The sequence below is a fragment of the Rhipicephalus sanguineus genome, chromosome 9, assembly GCF_013339695.2.
Source record: "Rhipicephalus sanguineus isolate Rsan-2018 chromosome 9, BIME_Rsan_1.4, whole genome shotgun sequence".
In the NCBI taxonomy this organism is placed as follows: Eukaryota; Metazoa; Arthropoda; class Arachnida; order Ixodida; family Ixodidae; genus Rhipicephalus; species Rhipicephalus sanguineus.
In genome coordinates, this window is record NC_051184.2 from 43,888,472 (window position 1) to 43,908,649 (window position 20,178).

A 20,178-nucleotide genomic window follows, 5' to 3' on the forward strand; every position below is an offset into this window, starting at 1 on the left:
CGGCAGGGTTGAGACATTTGCGCTCGTTTTGCATGCGTTACATCACATCGATGCGTGATAAGTTTATTATTCTTTGCATATATGTCATGTGCCTTTAATTGCTGTATCAGTAACCACCAGTAACTGTGGTTACAAATCAACATGGAAGCGCCCATGCAGACGCCAATGCCCGCTTCGATCCGAACTTGCACTTGCTGTTCGCCCACTGCGCTGACAGCAACAATTAAATGGTGAAATGAGCCATCACTTTGTGCAATCTCATGCTGAGGACAAAGCATCAGGCACATTTTCTCGTTATTTGCAAGATCAGCTGTTTGTTTAGCCACGCCTGCTAAGCCTGATGCGCCGAGAATTTTATAATGGTTCTTGGAATTAGCGCAACATAGTCACGAATAGATTGCTGTCGAAGTGTCAGCACATTAATCTAAAGCAAATACAAGCGTCAGTTTGTAACTTACGGGTCACACAGCGCATGATGATGACTTTATATATTCGAAGCAGAGGGCACCAGCTGCGATGGGTACAGCCATTTTTTTTTTCAGCGATGCCGTCTGTTCGCTTTTCTCGTCCCTACGTGTGTGAGCAGACACCAGGGAAATAGTGAGGAGACGACACGATGCAGATGAATACAGGTGGAGGGGCTAATCGCCCTTCCTATTGGCTAAGAGGCCCCGTAGCCTTCGCAGTGCTGAACGGAATTTCTGAGATGGAGTATAGGCCCCGGCAGCTGCTGTCAAAATCTAGGACCTCACGGCAAAGTCGGTGCAGGAACTTCAAGGCGGCGGTGCCACTTATGTTTTCTTTTGAAGTGTTTTCTAATCTGCCAAATAATATCCGAAGGCAAAAGCGGTGTTTTTGGTATTGTGGAAGGGTAGTTTGTACATAATAGAAGTGAAATCATTTTTCTCCGTGTTCCTTAGACAGTACGTCAGATAATGGGCACACAGAATCATTTTAAAGGCCAGAACTGCACTGAAATTCTTGGTCACGTGAACAACCTGCTTCTAGATACTTCAGATACAGATCAACCTCTGTGCAGAAGGCTTTCATCATGTCTGTTAATTACCAGGTACTAATGAAGGCTGCCAATTATAAACAGACAGGTACTGGCACTCCAACCAGGACAAGAATTTTTCAGTGTACAGTAGACTCATTAAACGGAACCTGAAGGAATCAGGAAAATATATTCCATTTAACAGGAGTTCCATTTACTGAGAGATGAACAGGTGTGCAGAATTCAAGTACAAAACCAATCATATTAGAGGCAGTTGCTACATTTAAGCAGCAGTTTCGTTTAAGACATTTCCGTTTACTGAGGGGTCTACTGTACATATACATACACATGCTGTCACATGTGTACAGTAGATTCTCATTAAAGGGAAGCAGGAAATATATTCCGTTTACAGGAGTTCCGTTAACTGAGAGATGAACAGGAGTGCAGAATATAAGTACAAAACCAATCATATTAAAGGCAGTTGCCCCATTTAAGCAGCAGTTTCGTTTAAGGCATTTCCGTTTACTGAGGGTCTACTGTACATATACATACACATGCTGTCACATATGTACAGTAGACTCGTTAAAGGGGTACTGACACAAAAATTTTGGCCTCGCGTTTTTTTGCTGCAATGTGTTGCTGGGGGCCTGTTAGTCATAACACGGCACATCGTTTCCTGCAGCGCGCGACAGATAATTAATTACAGGCTCCGCATTACCGACCAGTGTCAGTTTCGGTTTAAAAAACGACAAGCCTCCGGGTGCAACTATCACCACCTAGCAGCTGCAGCGCTCGATCACGTCAGCACACAGAAGTGTGACGCACTTCCGCGCTGTTCGCGTCGTCTCCTCGCATTCGCACGCTTGCCGCACGTGCTGCGCGATGACGTCGCCATCACCGTCCTCGTTATCGTCGTCCTCCTCATCGTCGTCTGTTGGCGACGATTTCCTTGAGACACCAACAGTGCAGCGGCGAGCGCGTCAAAACAAAAATGACGGCTACGACGTCATCACAACTTGTTGTACAGGCTACAACGGTTACGTAGGGGAAGTAGGGGGGTCACCTCAGGTCACCTCCGAGGGTGTCAATGCAATAGGTGCGCCCTATAATGCTGGATCGCGCACGCGAACTTCAATATTCATATAAAATACCTTCCAAGCTTTATTCGCTGTAGATATTTCGCAGATGATACACGCACGTACACGGAAATCGATCTAGCAGGCTATCTCGGCCGCGAAATTTTGTGTCAGTACCCCTTTAAAGGGAACCAGGAAATATATTCCGTTTACAGGAGTTCCGTTAACTGAGAGATGAACAGGAGTGCAGAATTTAAGTACAAAACCAATCATATTAGAGGCAGTTGCTCCATTTAAGCAGCAGTTTCGTTTAAGACATTTCCGTTTACTAAGGGTCCATTGTACATATACATACACATGTTGTCACATATGTACAGTAGACTCTCGTTAAAGGGAACCAGGAAATATATTCTGTTTACAGGAGTTCTGTTAACTGAGAGATAAACAGGAGTGCAGAATTTAAGTACAAAACCAATCATATTAGAGGCAGTTGCTGCATTTAAGCAGCCGTTTCGTTTAAGACATTTCCGTTTACTGAGAGTCTACTGTACATATACATGCTGTCACATATGTACAGTAGACTCTCGTTAAAGGGAACTAGGAAATATATTCCGTTTACAGGAGTTCCGTTTACTGAGAGATGAACAGGAGTGCATAATTTAAGTACAAAACCAATCATATTAGAGGCAATTCCATTTAAGAGACTTCCATTTACTGAGAGTTGAGGGGGTGCTATCACCTCTGGAAAAGTCGTTTTCACCACATGGCACGCATGTCCAGCGGATTAGACACAGTTAGCTTAAACAGTCACCGAGCGAGGTGGCGCTGTGCTCACGTGGTGTAAGGTTAGCACGGTGGCAACAGCAGTACCGCCTGGCGGGGGCGAAAATAGGGGGGCGTGCAGGGAACAGCAGCAAGTTTCTGTGGGCTTTGGCAGGGTGCCTGGACAATCGCCTGTCGCGGTGGGTCAAATGTCAGCGACACCGCATTCGCGGTACCTTGTATATGCGTTATGTTGCTTGTGCCTGTTATATTGCTTGTGTGTTGTATTGACATTATGTAAGCCTATTACTAGTTATTAGATTCGGCTGGCGAGCTTGCTGTGATGTAAAATGTTAATAAATGTACACATATTTGCTACGTGAGAGCGTGAAGTGTGTCTAAGTATTCCATGAGCACGCAGCTCATCTTCGACCCCACAGACTCTACAGTATAGTGATTTATTAACAAAAATAAAATTTTGTTATTGATGGCCCCTAAGGGTGACAAACATGTTACACACAAAAACCTGACCTTGGTGTTATGTAGAACTGTTAAAAAGAAGAAAAGTGAATAGCTTGAAGCTTTCATTAGAAGACCACAAAGACAGCTAATATGACCAATACAAAATGTCAATCACTCAAAGGGAATATTAAATTGTACATTCACAATGAAACACTACAGGGCAGCTGTGGTACAACGAAGCAGTAGGAATGTCATGTGGAAAAATTGACAAAGAGGAAGCTGCTCCTCTTAAATGATGCTTTCGAGGAAAGAAGGAAAGTATTTGGGAGGATGTCATTTCTAATGAAGACTACTCCAACACGAAATTACCTTGATTAGGGTATCCTACATTTGTTATAAGCATTTGATCCCTGCATGCGAATATTGGCGGTAGGCGTTTTAACCCTTTGAGATGCTTTGTACACAATTGTGTACACCACTTGTTTTTGCTAGTTGTGTTAACTAGTGACTCAGGAAGAGAAGCGTACAGTGAGCTTTGCATGAATTGAATCCCTGCGAAACAAGTGTGCCTTCATCTACCTTTATTCTGCAGTGTACTGTTGCATATGATCACTTTGCTGAAGGTACTAGCACGTTCGACGTGCCGCTTCCCGTGAGCCAAGTCACAAGTATAATTTTTCTTTGCTGAAAATCTACATAAGCGAAAACAAACTTGCACTATATTTCTAGCAAGAGATTTGACTCAATTTCTGCAAAAATTGAGCATGAATGACTTCAGGATAGATATTTAACTGCAATTGGATTACAATTAATTACTGTAACACACATAAATCAATGTATTGTTGCAATAGAATAATCAGTGCCTTGAAATAATGCTGTGTCAATATGACGTATTTACAGACAGTTCTTCATAGTCTGAAAGGGCTAATGTTACCTCGGTAATATCGGAGAGCTCATTAGCATGATCACTGGCCTATTTATGTCCACTGCAGCACGAAAGCCTTGCCTCTTTCACCAGCTAAATCCATGTTATACCTGCAAACTTCCGAATTTCAGTGCACCAGTTTTTCAATTCTCTGCCATCCTTAGATGCACTTCCATTCCCTTGGAACCAATTCTGCAACCAATTGACCACCATTTCCTATAGCCCTATGCATAAACGGCCTGCCCAGCTCCAAATTTTCAAAACTCTTAAAGGGGTAATGACACAAATTTTGAAGATGAGACAACTTCCGAGATAGATTTGTGTGGACACACACACACATCTACAAAATATCAATGACTAATATAGCCTGGAATATATTTAAAGGCACACTGAAGTGAAACAATTAATCGGTTTCGACTGATAAATTGCACTCTGATAATTCCAGCAATGTTAATGTCGCCATCATAGGTTTATTAACAGAGGAGAAAATCAAGGACAAAGTCTCATTTTTACCTACTGAAATCTCTGCGTATGATGCCACGGATTTCAAAGCGAGTTTTTCGTATTCTGGCGACAATAGTTCACCGAAATTTTCTGAAACTTTTATGTCAAGCCTCTGGACCCCTCAGAGGATAGTGGACTTCATTTTTACCGATTAGGAACTACATAGGCCCTAGTGGCCATCGTCAAAATCTATGAAGTCACGCTGACTGGTGCAGGAACATCAAGGTGGCGTCGCCACCAGCGCTTTCTTTTTGTTGGCTGCCATGCTCCTTGCATGTACTCTCTCCCATAGTTGTCAAGGCGCTGCACAAGCGTGACAAATGCGTTGCTGTTTTGTACGCTCACGTGGCCAGCTGCGTTTACAAAGCAAACCCGCTGGGTCCCACCTCTCTGAAACTGAAGCTGCGACTGAGCACTCTAAAAATATCTCCAAATAATTAAGCGTCGCGTATTGGAGCAAACAATTTTCGGCCTTGATAAGCAAGTCGTTAGCTACTTCATGAAAAAAAAACATGATGTCAAACTTCTGTGCCAGTACTCCTTTAATGTCTACTGAAACACAGACCATCCCTGTCATAGTCATCATCTCTGTCTTCGTCGTAACATTACAAATGTATTATTTTTTTATCACTCATGCGATCCTCAAATACTATTCAAGCTTTTTCTTTCGTTAAGCTCGAATGTTTCTGCTCCTGATGCTAGTACCAATATATAATGCAATGAGTGTATGCTTTTCTTTGCAAGGATAGCAATAAGCCACTGCTAACCACTTGGTAATGCCGACAATACGTGATTGAGCACATCTTCAATCTTCCATAAATTTTCTTCTCGTTATCCCAGTCCCCAGTGACTGACTGGCATAGGATCTCTAGATAACCACACTCTTTAACAGATACTAGAGCACCGACTGCTAGAGCACTGACTGCCATACACATATTCTTGTTCTTTTATCAGGTAAGTGAACAATAATTATAACTTATGCAGGTTGAATTGAACAAAGTTCGTTAAAAAACCATAATAAGTCGTCCGTGGTTCAATACATGCAGATTTGTTTGCCGCTTTGAAATGAGCATTACAGATTCTCTTTTAAAGGAACACTAAACCTAAACAGTGAATCCGCTTAGACTGATAAATTATACTCTGAAAACCCTACTGTCAATTTCGCCATCCTAGGTTTACTAACAGAAGCAGCAGTCAAGGTCAAAGTTTCATTTTTAAATTTCATGCTGAAATGTATGCAAGCATGATGAGACAAATTTCAAAGTGTTTTTTCGTATTTTGACTACACTGGTTCAATGAGAGTTTCTGAAACTTGGTATGTTGAGTCCCTGGCCCCCTCAGAGGACAACACACAGCATTTTTACCGATTACGAACTATGTTGGCCTTATTAGACACTGTCAAAATCTGTGGTGTCGCAGCAATTGGTGTGGGAACTTCACGGTGACGTCGCCACCTGCATTTTCTTTTTGCGTGTTTTCTCACTTACGAAGCATCTTCCTGCTGCTAGCGTGGTGATATCAGCACTGTGAAAATGTAAATTACTGTTGGAAGAAAAATTGTTTTTATCTTTAGTGTTCCTTGACAGCTTAATAATTTGGGGCAAAAACAATAAATTCTGTCTGCTCTAGATTTCTAGGCATGTGGCCTGTGTCTTCAACCATTCATTTGCAAAACAAGAGGCACATCTATTACCATGAAGAGAGCAGTAGATGACTATACTGCGATTATAGCTTTAACAGTGACGAGCATGTGGCAAGTGCCAATGATGGTCATCTGGCATACACTCAAACCTCGTTATAACGAACACGGATATAACGAATTATCGGTTATAACGAAGTAAATGAAGAATAGTCCTGTCATAGCTACAGTGTTACAAATAAACGTTTATAACGGATTTTTGGATATAACGAAGTTACTTTCGTGGCAGATGCGATTTTGTTATAATGAGGTTTGAGTGTATATGAGCTACTGAATGTGTTACGAAAGCAACACTGCACGGCGTTTTGGCACAAGAAGTCTCATTAATGGACGGCGAAATCTAGACATGACTCACATTCAAGTAAGGGCCGCCTGTCGTGTGCATTGTGGAAAACCGGCCGTTAAGGCTTGACGGCTATGGCTTCGCGCAGCTGAGCGTGCGGGTGCTTCCCAGTATCACAATGCACCGTTTGGTTCTAAATGTTAAAACCCCCGTCTACTCAGCTTTAGCTGTGAACATCCAAGAAACGCAGGTGGTCAAGATCAATTCAGGGTCACCCACTACAACGTGCTCATAATCAAATCTTGGGTTCTGAGATGTAAAACTCCCGATTTTAATTCATTTCAGATAGCCAAAGTGACAAGTTTAGCCCTTACTTGAGTGTGTACGGTACTTCTATGGTGGCTGATCGAGTCAAGGCGTATCAGTGTCAACGCCACTGTGCGTGTGAGTGAGAGCGTAGACGAGTGCCATAATTGGGCGTGGCATCTTGCTGAAGAGAGCAACAACACCACGCCACGCGGAAAGAATAACCAAACGGCACAAAAACGAAAGAGACTCAAGTTTTGAAGGAAAGGTGCTTTACTTATAGAAATCTTCCTGGGATTTGGAAGGACACGGCAAGCAAGAACAAAGACGAGACATCGCAGGGAGAAGCAGCAGGGAGGGAAAACACGGCACGCAAGCCCGATAGCAACACACAAGTGGCAAGGGAAGGGAGGGGCTGCACTTTTGCTTTTTGCACTTTCTATCAGGGAAAAGCCTGGAAAGAAGTGAGAAAAAGACAGCATGCACTGGCAGTTGCAGGCAGCAGCTGTAAGCATTCCATACAAGTTGCAGCGAAATGAAGCAAGAGAGCAAAGGCAGAGCAAAAGAAAGAGGTAATGCAATAAAGGATAACTTCACGACAGCTTTAAAAATGTGGCACTCAATTCATTTGTCACAGTCAGCGAACAGACGAATGATCACGTAAAACGCTAAAAACTGTTGTGCTCTTCGGGGCATAGCTTTTTAAGGCAAAATGATTATCATCTGGCGTGGATTTCTCTGCTTGCATTAAACAACTACCGACACAAAACTTCGAAGGAGGGAAAGATTTGCGAGGACAAATGTGCACATTCTAAAAAATATCAACGACCAATGCAGCCTAGAACATATTTAAAGGGACACTGAAGTGAAAAAATTAGTTTACTCTGATAAATTACACTCTGAAAACTCTAGCATCGTTAATTTCATCACCATAAATTAATTAATAGATGAGAAAATCGATGTCAGAATTATGTTTAAATTACCTGCTCAAATCTCTGATGGAGACATAGCAGACTTCAAAGTGTTTTGCCGCATTTTGGCCACATCAACTCGACGAAATTTTCTGAAACTTGGTATGCTAAGTCTGTGGCTCCTTCAGAAGACAATATACTTCATTTTTATTAATCAGGAACTACCAGGGCTCAGTGGATACCGTCAAAAATCATTGACGTCATGTCACCATTGTCTTTTTCCACATTTTCTAGTTTAGCAAGTATCTTCTCGCAGGAAGCGTGATGTTTTTGGAATCGTGAAAGTAATTTACTAACACGAGAAAAAACATTTTTCTCTGTAGTGTCCCTTTAGTGGACTTATGCTGTGCAAAACTGTACACTCACGACATTAACTTCCGAGTTGGGGTAAACAACTCACAACCACTTAAATCACGAGTTTGTGTTGGCTGCCACACTCCTTACGTGTGGTTTCTACCACGGTTGTCAAATGCAAGGCTCATGTTTGCATGATGCTGTGAATGGCACACACGCCACTGCTTTCTGTGGCGTGTGTTCTTTCTTCTTCTCCCTTCCTATGTTTCGCTTGAATAAAGCATTCAGTTGTCAGTTCAGCGCTTGTGTTGTCTAGTCCTTCTGTGTCCTCGTCTTTTGCGCTGTTTCAATATGAACGCAAACCAACTAGCCCAACTCTCCCTTTTGCTGCTTTTAGAGAGTAGCCGCCATAGATGCCTGCACATGCTGCCCGTTGTTCTAGTAGCCCAGAAGCATATGTTGGGTGCAGTTTTGTAACTGATAACAGCCCTTGCCACTTGTTTCTTCCTCTTCTCTAATAAGAAGAAAGACTGCATTTTTACACATGCTGCCTGCCCCAAATATTCAAAGGATTGAAGTGCAAACCATAGATATGTATCCAGAATGTCTTCCTTCCAGAGCAGCAGAAGACTGGAATAGTTATCCCACCACATCGAGAGTATGGCCTGTCCATCGAGCTTTGTGCGTAGCACATACAGTCAAACACCGTTATACGTACCTGCTTTAAATGTACTAATGGTTAAAACATAGTTTCGACAAATCCCCATCCGAGTCACATAGAACCTAACATATTTGCTGACCTCTTATGCCGTAGCAGCTCACCTTATGCCTATCGGTTAGTGCGTGCCGCGACAACCTTTTGTGGGATAAAAGTTAGCAGCGCCCCTCATCTCGCCAGCGTCACAGTGCGCTGCAAATGGCCTCCCACCTTTTCAGTAACTGCGCAACCAGCCGAACAATGATTCGGGTTTCCGCATAAATACAGCACAGTGATGCATTTCCGCGTGGTCTGTTGTCGTCGGGCTCATCGTCGTCTGATGGCGATGATTTTCTTGCGGCGGGGATGGAAGGAATTTTCGACGTGGCGAATCACTTCAGGTTTGACCCGCTGGCGAGGAGCGATTCGTCGGGAAGCGCGTCAAAACAGAAATGGCGGCTACGACGTCATCATAACTTGTACCGGCTGCATCGGTTACGTAGGGGAAGTAGAGGGGTCACCTCGGGTCACCTCCGAGGGTGTCAATGCACCAGGTGCGACCTACAATGCTGGATCGCGCTCGCGAACTTCAAAATTCATATAAAATACCTTCCAAGCTTTATTCGCTGTCGATATTTTGCAGATGGTACACGCACGTACACGGGAATCAATCCAGCAGGCTAACTCGGCCGCGAAATTTTGTGTCAGTACCCCTTTAAGAGAAAAAAAAAAGGTAACGTTGACCTTCATTAAAGCATAGCTTTTCCGTGTTCACAAGTGGGGGAGGGGAGGAGGGGTGCCTTTTAGAGGAGGGCAGATTAACTGTGCATCATGGGAGGCCGTGTTTCTCTATTGCCCCCATAAAGGGTGCAATGGACTTGTCATGCTTGTTAAGACAAAATATGGAGCAAAATTTTTTTTTTTTACTGAAACTAGTCATGAAGAAAACAATGAGATGGCCTCAATTCGTAGGCAGTCTTCTCTCAGCAAGTGAGGCAGAGTTGGCAACTGTAAGGAAATCCTGAAGACGATGCCTTCCTTGACCTCTTCCATCCGCTTTCTGCGGAGTGCTACGACGACGTTGATGACATCCACAAATTCCTGACCGAATTAAACTCGTCTTGAGCGGAGACCTTCCCAACATAACTGCCATATTTACTCATGCGCTAACAGCACTCAATAATGTCAATGAAATGAGGGTTGATTAGATTGTTAGGTTGGGTTCTATAGTGCAAGTAAAAAGGCTATGATGTCCCAGCCACAAAGCAGTGATTACACTGTCTTCATTGAGTATCGATCCCATAATTGAGCTGCCAACTTCTTTTTTTTTTCCCAAACCAACTCACCTCTTCGGATGGACATCCGGAAGGCGAGCTCGAGGAGGAAGACGATCGGCCCCAGTTCTTCTCGCGGAGATCCAGGACATTTTTAATCATCAACGACGCAGTCCTGCAAAACAAGTGAACACAGATTCTGTTTGATCAGCTAGTGGTACCAAGGTTGGCACAATATTTTCTTCAGGCATGTGTACACTCAAGCAATGCGAGTAAGGCACAAAAATATCCAGACTGCTAATATTTCACTGTCAGGACGTCATAAAATCGAGAGCTATAGGTGCTCCTTCAAGCCCTTTTCCAAGATGTTAAAGGGACAACTAAAGGCAAATATTAAGTCGACGTTGATTGCTTGAAACAGTGGTCCAGAAACCTCGCAGTGCTACTTTTGTGCCAAGGAAGTGCTTATTTTGAAATAAAATCACGTTTTAGTGGCCCACATCGCGTTAGCGCACTTCAAATCCCCCGCCTGAAAGTGGTCTTTCTCATGTCACTGTTGCCGTGCTCAACGTTGCCTGCCTTTACTGCGCGGCTGCGTGCACTGGCAGCATGCATCATTCGGGCATCCGGCAACATCACATGCATGCGGCATTTTGTCGAACTTTCTGTCGGAGCGACTTTCACGAGCACACAAAATACACATGGCAGTACGCGATGCCGAAACTACCACTGAGACGCGACCGCGTGAATGAAGCAGGGCGCCGGGTGCAGCGTAGTTCGGTGAAAACGGAACCTTTGAACCACGCACGCCGTTCCACGTCAGAGAGGTTCTTTTTTCCATGAATCAAACAGAAACTAACAAGCAGCATTTTATTACGTCTCTTGATACACGGAAGGTTCTTTTTTTTATTGCAGCTAATTTGTTTACGAGTGATTAATTGTAGTCAAGACTCTCTCACGTCATCCGGATCATTTCCAAAATGTCTGGCTCGTGGCACTCATCGTGTGATACATTTAGTTTAATTTATCGGTAAGTAGGGCACTGCTGTTGATACTATTGCCGTTTTAGACGTTGTCATACATTGAGCTTTCACTCTGACATAAATCGTTATTTGCCTTTAGTGTCCCTTTAAGAGGGTGCGTCACACCTCATCGCTGCACCTTGCTAGGTGCAGGCTGTCTGGACTGGAATGAGTCGATATGAACAAGAACCTGGCACTTCAATCCAGCAATGCTAGGTTGCCAAGTGCCAGCGCAGACTCAACCAGATGTACAGTGGAATCTCGTCGACATGATCTTCACGAGAACCAGAAAGAAATAAAATTTGTAATCTGAAAATCACATTATCCAGAGCAAGCTCCAGAAAACATGAAACTAAGCGCGTTCATTGATGAACTCGGCAGCAAAAGTTAGCATGGCATTGAGCAATATCGCTCTGCGCAATAAGTCATCTGTTGCAACGTCACTTGGCGCCACATGAACTGCAGCCGATTCACTTTTGCCACACGTCGCATTTGAATCGGCGAAGTGCCGGTAGTTCTCCCCCAGTAGCAATTTCTCTGCACCGGTGCTGCAGAATCTGCACAGCTACAGGTGTACAACATGTGGCTGTGGGTCACTGGAAAGTTAAACTAGTACACTGGATTATAATGCAATGATATTTAGGAATACTGGTAGAAAAATCACTTCTGCAGCGGTGTATAATTTATTAATAGTGATGGAAGCAACATTTTGTTTTTTGGAGCATATTCTGGAGCAGAAAAAATGGTGCTTTGGAGCAGCCTTAAGTGTCTTTGGAGCAGAGAAAATGCTAGTTTGGAGCCGCTATTGGTGTTTCCGGAGCAGATGACAAAATATTCCTGAAGGCTCCTGGAGTCTAAATCATCATTTAAGCAACTCATAAATATTATTATTTGCTTTAAACATGTTGCACATACAATAACCACTGCAAATCACTGCAAACACATATTTAAGCAGATGTATGGTGATTGAACACTAAGTAAATGAGCTAAATATTGATTTAAAATACCACCACTTGTGGTAGAAATGAAATAAAAGCAATAAAGCTGAGCATCAAATTATAAAAGTAGCCACAATCCCATGTAACTATTGCCAAAGCAGCAGTTTATAATCCGTACGAGATTAAAGAAATATGCTATTTTCATATTTGACCAAAATAGCCAGCATCGGAAATTTAAAAAAAAAAAAACATCTAAATGAGCTATACACCTGAAGTGCCAGTTATTGAGGCGTAATTGAGGTCTAAGCTGATAAAATGGTAAATGTAATCAGTCACACATCAAATCGTCACAGCAGAAGTTAGTAATCAGTAGGTCATCGAACTAATCTCGCAGACATTTCACCAAAATAGTCTGCTTGTCAGGTACAAATATAGAGCCAAATCAGACATGTATAGTGCCAGTACTTGTGGCACTGTCAGTATGCTAGTATGCAGGTAGTAAGCAAGCTGCATACTAGCATACTAGGATGATGGCATACACTGCTTGTTTTTGGTTTCCTTTAGGCTCGCTAGATGGTCACATGGTTTAAGTTCATTGCTTTTAGTTTCCCAACGCCCTTTCAGAGCAGGTTCGGAGCAGTTACAAATATTACACTTTGGAGCAATTGGAGCAGCACCTCCATCACTGTGTTAAAGCATGACCGCATTAACCATATGAAAATAGTACATTGCTCCTATCGGACGTTGTCCAGGAAAAGATACACGGGTTACGTTTTTTCTTTTGGAAACAGATTTTTTTTTACAAAAATGCTATGACAGTCAGGCACCTGTCATCTTCATGCACGAACTCTATGACAAGGAGGAAATACTTTGCCTCACTAAAAGTTATATTGAAGTGAGTAATTAGCAAAAACATTTTAATTAGCTTTTTAATTATTAATCTTAGGGCAGTTGTTAATATGGAAAGGTTGTAGGAGGTGACAATTTATGACATACCCATTTTTTACAAATCCTAAGAAACACACGTAAACAAAATTGTAGGCCCCGCTCCAGGTGATAATGAAACTGAGCACGCCGGGCGCGCAGGAAATGTCGCCGCTGTGCAATGTCAGACCTGAACTTCACGCGACAAACTTTGAAAACAAGGTGTGTTGCAGCAGAATCTGGTCAAGAAAAACAGCAAGCTGTCTGAAGAACACAAGTTGACTGCCTATTCGTTGCATGTGATGTTTTATTCCTATCCGATTCTTTCATGCTGTACCCAAAAAAAACTGTAACCCCCACTTTTTTTTTCCACTTTACAGCATAAAACTAGGAGGCACAAAGAGCGGCACATCTTCTCGCAGACAAGCAAAAGACTTCTTTCGAGCTTATTTAGAGTTTGAGAATGAAAGAGATAAGCACTACACACCAAATGCAAAGGAAAAGCCGTCTACTTTTGTATTCGGGATGACTTGCCGTTTCTCCTGAGCAGCTTCTGTTGCGATGCGTTTTTCAAGCCTCGTTACGTGAAGTTATGGTCTGACTTAACACGGTCGCAGCATCTCCTGCACATCCAGCCTGCTCAGTTTGAATACAGCCTTGAGTGGGGTGCATGTGTGTGCAGTCTTAGCACTTGCGTAGAGTAGATGGAGGCCTCGAAGTTTCGAGACATATTGACACGACTTTCTGTTGCTGGAAGACGCGAGAAATTTTGTTAGAGATAACTGTTGAGCAGGTTTGTAGGCTGAGTTGTATGTTGAGCACATACAACTTTCCCAGTACCAGCCGTGCGGTTCGAAGCATTCGTCAATATGAATTGAGTGATTCCAAATAATTGAGACTTTAGTGCACAAAAAGAAAGATGCTGGTGAACTTACGCATCAATGTCAGGCTTCTGCACGATCTCCCTGAGCTTGTCAAACACGCTGTCCAATATGGACCCATCGGTACTGCCGGGTTCCAAATTACCGAAGTCCTCCAAGCTGTGTCCTGTAAGCTGTGTGCAAGGACAAAACATTCCCAGAAGTCAGCACTAGAACTATCAATGACACTACAGATCAGTTAATTTAGGAGCTCAAACATTTATGGCTATTGAAAGAAACTACTCAAAGAAGATAAGTAGGGAGAGGATTAGGAAGAAAGGAAAAGAAGATTTTGGTACCTTAACATTAAAGAAATCCTATTTATACCCAAAGCTAAACAAGAACCAAGATTTGATTGAAAAATACTAAAAAATGCTTTGAATGAGACGGCGAAGTAACTAAGGGGCTCATTCTTGTTGGTATATGAAGCCAAGGAAAGAATAGCAAAAGTTATCTGTATAGGTGAAACTGAGGTGTTGAGATAAGATAAAGGCAAGTGAAAGTGGATAAAAAAAAAAAATAGAGAAACAACTTGCTGCAGGTGGGAGGGAGCTGAACTCACAACCTCCAATTTCAGCCTTGGGTTCAGCACCAAATGGCAGCAGCAAGTTGTGTTCTTCAAAAAGCAGAGAGAGCTGCGATGCACGCAACAGTCGTGCTAGTCTTAAAACAACATTACGGTACAATTTTACAGTACAAACTCCAGCTATGCATCTTCCAAAGTCCGTGCTGTCAATTACGAAGCCCAAATGTAACAGCGCACACGAAATGAAATACGACATCACTTCTTCAAGTACGACGACTCACGCGTGCATTCGCTCAAGATAACCGCGTCGTGTCTCCACGAATGTGACCAGTAAAGGCAATGTTGGCTCTTACATAAGCATACCGTATTTACTCGAATCTAGGCCGGCCCCGATTCTAAGCCGACCCCCGAAATTCGCAAGACCAGAAAAGTAAAAAAAACCTATTCATTGTACTCGAATCTAAGCCGACCCCCCCACTTTCGCACATCGTTTTTTCGAAAAAAACATCGGCTTAGATTCGAGTAAATACGGTATATGAGCCAATGTCATGGCGATGTGATATAAACTAATCACAGTGGAAACGTAAGTACATGCACATTACTTCGCCCTAAATTAACGCTTTTGATTTCATGAGCAACACACAAAACAGCGTTAACTAAGCAGTTGTCACTAGGCAACGCTGCTGTCATTACGCAGCTTTCCCCCTCACCTTCAGTACTTGGATAGTGCACTTGATGTTGTCCTTTGTCGGTGTCTGCAAGAGGGTGTGCATCATATTCGGGATGCAACCGGCTATGTGCTTGACCTTGTAGGAGTAGTCGTCCCGAAGGAACTGGAAAATACAATGTCGTGCTGTTGTGACCGCGAAGAACTCTGAACTTCCAAAACCGAGAGTTAAAGGGGCCCTGCAACACTTTTTCAGAATTGTCAGAAAACACTGCAAATCGGTAGTCCAGGCCCCTGAGAACATGCGAGCCAAACATTATAGCACTGCATGCGGCCTGGAATTTACAATTAATTCTCAAAGTCAGATAGAATTCGTTCCCTCTTATTTCTACAAATGATGCCATATACCCAAATGAATGACCGCGCTATATACCCCAATTCACGGCCATTGGCTGATTTGAGCATCGTGAGCTACATAGTTACTGTGGCCGCCACGAGGGGCCGCCACATGCCCGTGTGATCACACTGAAAGTAAGCTGCGCGTTCGAAGAAAAAAGTGCTCAAGGTCATGACGCACACATGAATTGACTTCTTTCCCCTAAGCCATCCCTCCCTGCATAGCTTCCAACACGCTCGTTGGGATGAGAGAAAAGAGAAACCAATTACAGCGTGCAACAAATCTCTGTAACTCCGCTCATACTTGACATACTATTCTAAAAATTCGTGAGGCAATAAACCCCTTTAAAGAAGACATTCGATGGTTACTTGAAAAAGTGTCGCAGGGCCACTTTAAAGGAGTACTGACATGAATTTTAAAAATTTTCGGGTTGTTGCTCTAAATGAAAGCACGGGTGTCGAGAACCCTAAAAAGAGTGTCGTGGTGCCTAAGGATGCATTGCATATATTTTTAATACCACATATTTCAACCAGCAGTTTCGGTTTCGAGAGGGCGGCTTCACAGTGACGTGTCAAGTCTGCCCGTGACGTCACGGGCAGACTGCAACCCACGAAATATGCACCTGCTGTCCTTTGCTGTCAGTCGAACGTGGTTCATGGTGAGTGAACTGTCGTCCAGTGCCTCCGACAGCGATTTCTGTGATTTAGGCTGCATGCAGAACCCAGAGTTCCCAAACTAAGTGAGCTGACTTGAAACGTCATAGGGCTCTCCATGCGGTGAAGCTGCCTTGCAGATGCTAGGAGATGAAAACTTTAAAATCAAACTTAAATATTTATATGTGTTTCCCGGATGCGGTGTGGGGAGAGCGTTGACACTACATGCCAAGGAAACCAAAAACGTGCGTTTTGCTGCACTTCAAAATCGTGTCAGTACTCCTTTAGGGAACACTAAAGAGAAAAGGCGATTTCGTTTACATTGGCAGATTACCCTTTTGGAACAACAAAAATGCTGCCCTCATCGCGAGAAGATGCTCGGTAGCCCAGAAAAGGTGCAAAAAAGAAAATGGCAGCTTCGCGTTGAACTTCCTGCACAGATTTGATGCGAAGTCCCAGGTTTTTACACTGTCTGCTAGGGCCTGTAAAATTTTTCGCCCGTGCAAATGGATTACTTTGCATTCTATGGGTGCCGCAGGTTTGACATGGTTTAAAAGGTATAAAATGCTACAGCACCATTTCATTACCACGTGACGTCCCGGTGGAAATGCTACATAGAAGACTACAAAATAAATGCCCGCAATGTTCAACCTCTTTCACGACTGCGTAGGGTCAACTGCAGAAGCTACTAACCACCATCTGTGAGAAGAGCTCGGCTATGAAGAGCAGCAGACCCCTCAAGTAGGCATCACCAAAGTCACCGGACGCAAGGTCATTTCGCTTCAAGCATTCTGCATGGCACCTGAAAAACAGAGTCAATAAAGAGAAAACATTTAGGTGTACTTCATTGGTAAAGTAAGTTGGAATGCCTTAGCATAACCATGAGTTTGCGATAGCATGCCATCTCTCGGCCGCAATGTCAACCAGTGAATCACGGTGCGAATTGTTGCGTCACGAGACGTAAGCATAGTGCTGAGCTGGAGCGGGCAGTGCGTCTCTGACGACACAAAAACACGCCATGCGTCCTAATGCCCTAGCCTGCATGTGGGAAATTCTTAGAAATGGTCCACTTGGCCTGTCGGCGCTGCCATCCATAGCTTAATGGCTGCAGTACCGAGATCCCGCACTATACTCCGTTTCTTACATCAAGTGCAACGCTATCGAAGCTAGCGAGACTCCTTGCAGTAGATGCGTTCGCACCAAGAAACCGTTCAATGATTTTTACTAGGCACGCACAAATATTCAGGTACTTCGAATATTCGAACGAATATTACTGTATTTGGATTCGCTTCGACGTGAATTGAAATTGTTCTAAATTTCGAAGGATTCGAAATGAAAGAACAGACATATATAAACCACATGTAACCCCCTGAAAAAGTGGTTTCACTGCAGTGGAGAGGCGCTATACAGTGAATACACCTTTCCAGGGGAAATATGCACTGCCACAAAGCCCCACTTCAAGGTTAAATGAACACATTACCCTCACATCAAATCATCATTTTTTAAGTTTAAAAGCTTGTTATACCGGCTTATATGCTCTAAGTATAACAAATTTTAAAACGTAACGTATTTTACAGATAGCCAATGAAAAGCTGGAAGCTAGGTCATTCGAAGCTTGTCTGAGTTGGTGAGATAGCAGCAGCAGTGAATGCAATTGCCACACTTCTTTGTTCAGCGGCAGCCTGCTTACGTCTGCCAACAATGACCCTTTTTAGCTCCCCTGACAAGCTTTAGCAGCATCACGATTATACATAATGCATCAAGATAGTCCAAGAGCCAAGGTCTGCTCCTACTGTTTGATGGACGTTCCAACCCTAAAGCACCTCCGGAATTCGAATTTGTAGGCGCAAAGAAGACACGGACGAGAAGGGAGACACACACACAGGGCGCCCTGTGTGTGTGTCTCCCTTCTCGTCCGTGTCTTCTTTGCGCCTACAAATTCGAATCATGCATTACCAACACGCCCAGTTGCTCACCCTCACACCTCCGGAAGTAACAGTCCCATATTTCAGTTTGCTCGCAGTAGCTGCTGCTTCTGTCAGTCTTATAACTGGGCATGTGCAGAAGGCAGAGAATTACCTGCAGCTTAATTAAGCAGCTTAATACTAAAGTCTCATTTAAAGGGCCCGTAAATCACCCAGAGGTCGAAATTTAGTTGTGGTGCTGCGGTTGTGCACGAGTCTTCAACAAACACGTAGCCGTGAAAATTTTTCGAAACGGTGCCGTAATAGCGGAGTTACACGCGTTTGATGGCTTTCTCGCTTGCTCCCTCCGTCCCTCCACGTTCCTACCCAGAAACAAAAAGTGCTGGGGGATTTACTACTGAGCCCCCAAGCCATTATGTCCTTTCGTGCTCTACCCATGTTCTTTGGTTCCCCAGAGTACAAAGGTGAACAGAAAAACACAAGAGCTCGGGCTCTCTTATCCATAGTGGAAAAAGGGGCAAACAAAAGGGGGGTGAAAAAAAAAAAAAAACCACACAAAAGCGACAAAAAGAAAGTTGCCTGTTTGTTACAATTGAGTACGAAACTGAAAACCACGTTTGTGGCGCTAAAACTCCTGTCAGAGGGGTCAGATGCATTGTCACTGCTGTCCCACAATGGCAGTTAGCACATTGTGCGCTCAGTTCGTGCTGGTTGGCGTAGGACCTGTGCGCGTCGTATCTGTTCCCAGTGAAGTGAAAATTGTGATGTGCCATTTTCATTATCAAAGCGCACGACAAAGGAAGGTTATTTTGCACATTGAATATCGCTGCCTTGTGTCTTCTTCGTGAGAGTGAGTACTGCGAAGGGCACGTCGATCAGAAAAATTTATTACGAGTCGAAAGCGGGAAAATATCTGGACCTCAAAGGAAAGCTTTCAGACTTCCTTAAGCAACTCAGCATATACTGACTTTGTCAAGGTAACAGCACGCGATCGAGGCGTGTCCAAAAGTGATACTAGAGCCAGCAAAACAGGCTCACAGAAGAAAATGAACTGCCGGGAGAATAAATTTTACATTCCTTGAAAGGAAATTGTGCTTGTCTCTCCCTTTTACCTTTTTTTCTAATCATCAACATAGGGGCGTGCTACAGTTTTACCGGTGAAATGTGGTAGCAATATATTCATGTGCATTATTATTATGAACCCGCGAAATCGGATGCACGTTAGGTTTATGCAAACACGGTACTTGAAGGCATAGTTTTTATCTATTCAGCCAAATAAATGCTTTTTCTTGTCATTTTCCCCCATTGTAAGTCTACTCCATTCAGTGGTTTCAAGTAACATATTTGGATGCACTTGGCATGTTAAGCATGTCTCTTTTTGGGGGCACTTCTGATAAGCTGAACTCCTGATAAGCTGAACAAATGACCGCGATCCTTTTGAGTTCATCTTAACGGGAGTCTGCTGTACTTCCAACAAATGGCAGATGCCATACAACTCACCGGTCAAGAAGCAGGTTTGTGAACTGACCATCGTCGAGGCCTCGAACGCTGAGGTTGCTGCCCAGATGGTTGCAGAGCCGAGCCCCGCTATACCGAAAGTTTGGCTCCTTGATGCCCTGCGAAAAGTTCAGGAGGCGGACATGACAGTGTGTCGCCAGGCTATTGTAAGATGACACTTCTACCACTCTTGAACGGTCTCGGTGACTAAACAAAGACAGGTCATCAGAGACATTACCATATTGATGTGAGCTACATTTATGAGTGAAGCACTTGTAATTAACACAATTAATTATATCCACACCATTCTCTTCGAGTACGCCAGTGTTATGCACAACGTAGGCTTGGCACGTTTGGGAGCACCATGAGGAGCTCAAACTGTTAAACGCTACATGGGAAAGCCAACAGGTGGCTATTCAAAGCCACCTTGTAGCGACTGTGACCTCTGGATAAAAGATGCAC

General features: G+C 43.5%; 1 protein-coding gene across 2 annotated transcripts in view; it reads right to left on the reverse strand.

Annotated features, from left to right (window-relative positions):
- The window catches only part of LOC119405073 (polyadenylate-binding protein-interacting protein 1), a 28,590-nt gene that overhangs the window by 2,046 nt on the left and 6,366 nt on the right, over positions 1–20,178 (reverse strand). The window contains exons 4-9 of one of the 2 annotated variants that reach the window (XM_037671846.2): positions 19,720–19,835; positions 16,988–17,096; positions 15,288–15,410; positions 14,067–14,185; positions 10,320–10,422; positions 7,439–7,465 (exon numbers count right to left, since the gene is read on the reverse strand). In XM_037671846.2, the coding sequence (XP_037527774.1) occupies positions 7,454–7,465; positions 10,320–10,422; positions 14,067–14,185; positions 15,288–15,410; positions 16,988–17,096; positions 19,720–19,835 (582 nt within the window). In that variant the 3' untranslated portion in view covers positions 7,439–7,453. Of the gene's footprint in view, positions 1–7,438; positions 7,466–10,319; positions 10,423–14,066; positions 14,186–15,287; positions 15,411–16,987; positions 17,097–19,719; positions 19,836–20,178 lie in introns of those variants that run through there. The other variant, XM_037671844.2, reaches the window with a different exon arrangement.